General features: G+C 42.7%; 1 protein-coding gene across 1 annotated transcript in view; it reads right to left on the bottom strand.

Annotated features, from left to right (window-relative positions):
• Window positions 1-1,912: 1,912 nt before the first annotated feature.
• The window catches only part of PTH (parathyroid hormone), a gene marked incomplete at its 3' end in the record, with an annotated part of 35,895 nt that continues 31,328 nt past the window's right edge, over window positions 1,913-6,479 (bottom strand). Inside the window, exon 3 of the mRNA XM_082270303.1 lies at window positions 1,913-2,219. Coding sequence (XP_082126429.1) covers window positions 1,913-2,219 — 307 coding nt within the window. The remainder of the gene's footprint in view (window positions 2,220-6,479) is intronic.

The raw sequence follows: 6,479 nt of genomic DNA, 5'->3' as shown, positions 1-6,479 counted from the left end.
ATGATATATAATTTCTGCTTTAAATTATTGGAAAACATTAACCTATCCTATACAGACTTTTTAAAGCAGGGATCCTAAAAACTATGGCCCTCCAGCTCTTCAGGAACTACAATTCCCATCACGTCTGTGAATATCAGAGATTTACAATGTCTCATGCATGTGTAGTTCCACAACAGCTGGAGGGCCGTAATTTGGACACCCCTGCTCTACAGGCTCCTTAGAAGAAAATAAAATAGTAATTGCACATTTTTTTACCTGCATAAAAACGTGCATTTAATTGTTTTTTAAGAATTTATCCTTTGCAATGGCAAATGCAACATTTGGCCACTAGATGGCTCTAAGTATTATAAGAAATTCCTATAATACTTAGTGCCATCTAGTGGCCAAAGACGATAATTTCTGCTTTAAATTAATGGAAAACGTTAACCTATCCTATACAGACCCTTTAAAGCAGGGATCCTCAAACTATGGCCCTCCAGTTTTTGAGGAACTGCACATCCCATGATGCATTGTAAAACTCTGACATTTACAGACATGACTAGGCATGATGGGAATTGTAGTTCCTGAATAACTGGAGGGCCATAGTTTGAAGACCCCTGCTTTAAAGGGTCTGTATAGGATAGGTTAACGGTTTCCATTAATTTAAAGCAGAAATTATCGTCTTTGGCCATTAGATAGCACTAATTATTATAGGAATTTCTTCAATTAATGGAAAGCGTTAACCTATCCTATACAGACCCTTTAAAGTTCAAACTATGGCTCTCCAGTTGTTCAGGAACAACAATTCCCATCCTGCCTAGTCATGCCTGTGAATGCCAGAGTTTTACAATGCTTCATGGGATGTGTAGTTTCCGGGACAGCTGGAGAGCTGTAGTTTGAAGACCCCTGCTTTAAAGGGTCTGTATAGGATAGGTTAACGTTTTCCATTAATTTAAAGCAGAAATGATCGTCTTTGGCCACTAGATGGCACTAATTATTATAGGAATTTCTTCAATGAATGGAAAACGTTAACCTATCCTATACAGACCCTATAAAGTTCAAACTATGGTTCTCCAGTTGTTCAGGAACAACAATTCCCATCCTGCCTAGTCATGCCTGTGAATGCCAGAGTTTTACAATGCTTCATGGGGTGTGTAGTTCCGGGACAGGTGGAGGGCCGTAGTTTGAAGACCCCTGCTTTAAAGTGTCTGTATAGGATAGGTTAACGCAGCGATGTCCAAACTATGGCCCTCCAGCTGTTCAGGAACTACAGTTCCTATGAGGCATTGTAAATCTCATTCACAGACATAACTAGGCATGATGGGAATCGTAATTCCTGAACAGCTGGAGGACCATAGTTTGAACATAGCTGGGTTTTCCATGCATTTAAAGCAGAAATTATCGTCTTTGGCCACTAGATGGCACTAAGTATTATAGGAATTTCTTATAATACTTAGAGCCATCTAGTGGCCAAATTTTGCATTTGCCATTGCAAAGGATAAATTCACCTTCTTTAAAAATAAATAAATGCACGTTTTTATGCAGGTAGAAAAATGTGCAATTATTATTTTTGATATGACACCCATTGTGACATCACAGATCACTTCCTAATCCCGCACCCATTGTGACATCACAGATCACTTCCTAATCCCGCACCCATTGTGACATCACAGATCACTTCCTAATCCGATTTCCGGAGGAAACATTGTATCAGATTTCAGGGAAATGGTACATTTGGTCTCTGCTATCTACGATTCATGTGGCAGCATATTGTATCATTGCTGTTTTTGAATATACGTCTTCTGATGAGCTATCTACCTCTATATACATCTACAGCGTATACTGAGTCTGTATGAGGACACAGAGCTCAGAGTTGGCTCACAGAAGCATTGCTTTGCGTTATATGTCGCTGACCGTCTAAGCGACCGCTCTGTCACTGGAAATCTGGCTTGAAGACGCTGTCTACATTGGGTTTGGCGCTGTGCCTGTGCCCTTTCTTCCCCACAGTCCGCTGGTTCTGGTGGGAGCCATGCCTGATTCTGTTCTCCACCGACTTGCCCTCTTTCTTGTGAGGTTTCTGAGGCCTGGTTTCGGCTTCTTTGGGGGTGGACTCCTGCGGGGTGCTGACCGATGCGGGGTACATGTTCTGTAACTTCGTCTGGAGCCACTCCTGGCGTTGGATTGTGTGCCGAAAATCTCCGTAATTGTGCATCAGCTGCATCTCACTAACGGCTCGCCTCCTGAAAAAGAACACATGAGGAATTGTTATTAATCACTTACCATCTAGACCAATTCTGACCATTATCGCATACACGTAAAAATACTGCATTTGTTTTTTTTTTACGGGGGGGTTCAGGGGTGAGGGCCGTAGCCCCCATCTTAATGATATCTTAATACTATGGTCATTGTCTGACTACACAAGTAATTCCAGCTGTGTTTGTTCTTACAGGCAAGTCATATGCTATGCTATGTTACTTAAATTCAGTGATTTGTTACAATGTGTATCCAGACATACTGTTTCATTACCTGATGTTCATCTGTATTCTCATGTGAAAATTTATTAAAAAAAAATTGATTAAAAAAAAAAAACTGCATTTTTTGCTAGAAAATTACCTAAAACCCCCAAAAAAGGACCGGATTTTCCCCCTTAATGACCAGGCCATTTTTTACGACTCGGCACTGCGTTATTTTAACAGACAATTGCGCAGTCGTGCGACGCTGTGCCCAAATAAAATTGTTGTCCTTTTTTTCCCATAAATGGAGATTTCTTTTGGTGGTATTTGATCATCTCTGCGATTTTTATTTTTTGCGCTATAAACAAAAAAAGAGCGACAATTCTGAAAAAAAAAAAAAAAAAACAATATTTTTCACATTTCTGCTATATAACATTCCCAATAAAAAAAAATGCAAAAATCGGATTTTTTCATCATTTTAGGCGAATTTGTTTTCTGCTACATATTTTTGGTAAAAAAGAAAAATTGCAATAAGTGTATTTTGATTGGTTTGTGCAAAAGTTATCGCGTCTACAAACTAAGGGAAAGATTTATTTTTATTTATTTAATTTTTACTAGTAATGGCGGCGATCAGCGATTTTTAGCGGGACTGCAACATTGCGGCGGACAGATTGGACACCTGACTGACATTTTTTACATTTTTGGGGGGGACCAGTGACATTACTACAGTAATCACTGCTAAAAATATGCAAAATATGCACTGTTACTGTAATAATGACACTGGCCAGGGAAGGGGTTAACCCAGGAGTGATCAAAGGGTTATGTGTGAGCCTAGGGGAGTGTTTTCTAACTGTATGGGGGATGGGCTTGTGGAATCAGCACAGAGACCAGTGATCCGTTATAGGAGGAAAACAGGAGCTCTATGTTCATTCCAGACAGAACAACGGTCTGCTGTGTTTACAACAGCAGACCGTCGTTCTCTCTCCACGGGAAGCGATCGCAGGTGCCCGGCCCCGTGGATCAGCTTCCCTGCTCCCTAATGGGGGCGCTCCCATGAAATGATGTACCTATACATCAGTTTGCGCAGCTGAGCCAGCCTGCCGCAGTATATCTATGGCTGGCGGTCAGCAAGTGGTCAAGCAGAGGTCCTAGAGCACATGTGTCAAACACAAGGCCTGGAGGCCGAACCAGGCCCTTGAGGGCATTTCATGTGGCCCCCACATCTCCCCTGCTGCTGAGACAACCCCCTCATTGCTGTCCTCCTGTCAGCAGTCAGCAGCAGAGAGGAGGACAGAACTCCTCCACCAGATCCTGCACTTCTCAATGTAGCCACATTCCTGCTGGCGAATGGGCGCACGCGCCCCCACAATCTCCCGTTTCCGGCTGGTCGGCAAGTGATTAAAATTGTATACGCTTGAGGAACTGTGCCAAGCTACAGTACCTTAAAATCTCCATAGGTGACGCTTTAAATCCTTTACAGATTAACAGTTTATAGTTACTGGCGATTGTAATGATATCCCACATGTGTGGTGTGATTGCTGTTTACTTCGAGCAGGACCTGCCTATGCGTTCACCTTTGCCCGCCATGATAACGGGAGGGGGGGGGCATAAGGTAGGGGAAGCTGTGGTTGGGGATGCTTTAATTTTTTTTATTATTATTATTATTATTTATATTTATTATTATTATTATTTATTTTTATTAATTATTTATTATTTATTTAACTTTTATTATTTTTTTAACACTGTTTTTTTTTTTAACTCTGTACTCTTTTTTTTTAACAACTTTATTGTTATCACAAGGGATAAACAACATCCCTCGTGATAGCATGGGCCATGGCAGGTCCTTTTTATGGAAAGATCTGGGGTCTATTAAACCTCATATCTCTCCTCTGGCCTGCAAAGCTTCTGAAAAACCGAGATCGATTCGATCAAATGCTTTTACATGCCTGAACCTGGAAGTGATAAAATCCTTGTTGCTTCCAGCTTGACGTCACATAGAGGGGGTCACTATGTTCAGAAAAGCTGATACCGCTAGTTGCATCCTTACCGGGACTCCCCCATAATGAAAAGGAGAGCTTGGTAAAGGCGGTGATGAGATGGGGTGGACCCCCATTCTGCTGCCGGTAAAAGTGATCCAGCTGTCCTATAGCCACTTGGATCACTTTTACTAAAAAGGCAATTGTTCATTTTACCTCTGTAGTACAGTAATGTGTCCACTAGGGGCACTGTTGTAAAGGATCATTTGGAAAGCCCAAGATTGCAGGTTTGCAGGGCACAGAAGCCAATCCTATCACATGTCATACACCTCATTTTCCAGGAATGTGTGTTTTGCTCATCAATCGCGACGGCCAGACATGGGTGGAACAAAAGGAATTGATAAATGCAACAGTGCATGTAATGAGGCATTCATAGCGGAATGTGGAGAATGGATAGAATTTGAACCCCCCCAGGAGGTATCAGGATTCAGTTACTACTTTCAGTGGAATCCCTTTTTACTCCGGTGGTGAATCCTCCTTCAAATGTAACCAGTGATGCGGGACGCTAATCGCAAAAACATTCACAACCCTTGTTGAAAAAAATACAGTAAACCTTTTATTGAAATGTAATTACTGGATAAACTGTAACAAAAAATCCTGAACTGAGCCCCTTAAATATTTACTTAATAGCAATAAAAACAACATATTACACTACGCTTAACCACTTCAATACCGGACAGTTTCACCCCCTTGCTGCCCAGGCCAATTTTCAGCTTTCAGCGCTGTCGCACTTTGAATGACAATTGCGCGGTCATGCTACACCGTACCCATATTACAATTTTATCAGTTTTTCCCACAAATAGAGCTTTCTTTTGGTGGTTTTTAATCACTGCTGGGTTTTTTGTATTATTATTTTTGCTAAACAAAGAAAAAAAGACAGAAAGTTTTGAAAAAAAATTTTTTTTCATAGTTTGTTATAAAATTTTTCAAACAGGTTAATTTTTACCACCACTGATGAGGCTGCACTTATGGGCACTAATAAGGAGGCACTGATAGGCACTGATAGATGGCACTGATCTTTGCTGATGAGGCTGCATTGATGGGCACTGATAGGATGCACTGAGCGGCACTGATGAGGTGGCACTGATGGACACTGAAGGGTACTGAAAGGTGGCACTGATGGGCACCAAGAGGTGGCACTGATGGGCACCGATGAGGCTGCACTGATGGGCAATGATGAGGCTGCATTGATGAAGTGGCACTAATAGGAAGCACTGATGGGTACTGACAGGTGGCACTGATGGGTACTAATAGGGGGCGCTGATGGGCACTGATTAGGCTGCACTGATGAGGCAGCACTGATGGGCACTGAAGGGTACTGATAGGTGGCACTGATGGGCACTAAGAGGTGGCACTGATGGGCACTGATGAGGCTGCACTGATGGGCAATGATGAGGCTGCATTGATGAGGTGGCACTGATAGGTGGCACTGATGGGTACTGATAGGTGGCACTGATGGGTACTAATAGGCGGCGCTGATGGGCACTGATTAGACTGCACTGATGAGGCACCACTGATGGGTACTGAAGGGTACTGATAGGTGGCACTGATGGGCACTAATAAGCAGCACTGATTGGCAGCACTGGTGGGACAGCATTCATTATCAGGACACTGACAATAAGTGCCCTGATTATCAGTGTAGATGTCCCTTTAACACAAGGTGATTATCGGCTCTCCTCTCCACTCGCTTTTGTTTACATCGTGATCATCTGTCATTGGAGACAGCTGATCACATGGTAAAGAGCCGCTGTGATTGGCCCTTTACCCCGATCTGTGATCACCTGCGTCCTAAGATATCATTCAGATATCATCTTTTTCTGTCAGCGATTTCCTGCACAGTAAAAACAATCATAGCCGCTGTTCAGCCACTTGATTGTTTTTACAGGCGGTGGGAGAGGACGCCCCCCCTTCTTCCTTTCCGGTGCTTTTACCGGCTCACCTGTGCAATCAGCGAGTCATGGAATGAATCAGGCCGGTGGTGGCCATTTACCATAGAGCTGACCGAAGACCA

Source organism: Pelophylax lessonae (assembly GCF_965119305.1).
Source record: "Pelophylax lessonae genome assembly, chromosome: 10".
NCBI classification, from domain to species: Eukaryota; Metazoa; Chordata; class Amphibia; order Anura; family Ranidae; genus Pelophylax; species Pelophylax lessonae.
Note: the sequence above shows the minus strand (reverse complement) of the source record. Positions and strands in the feature narration are given on the sequence as shown.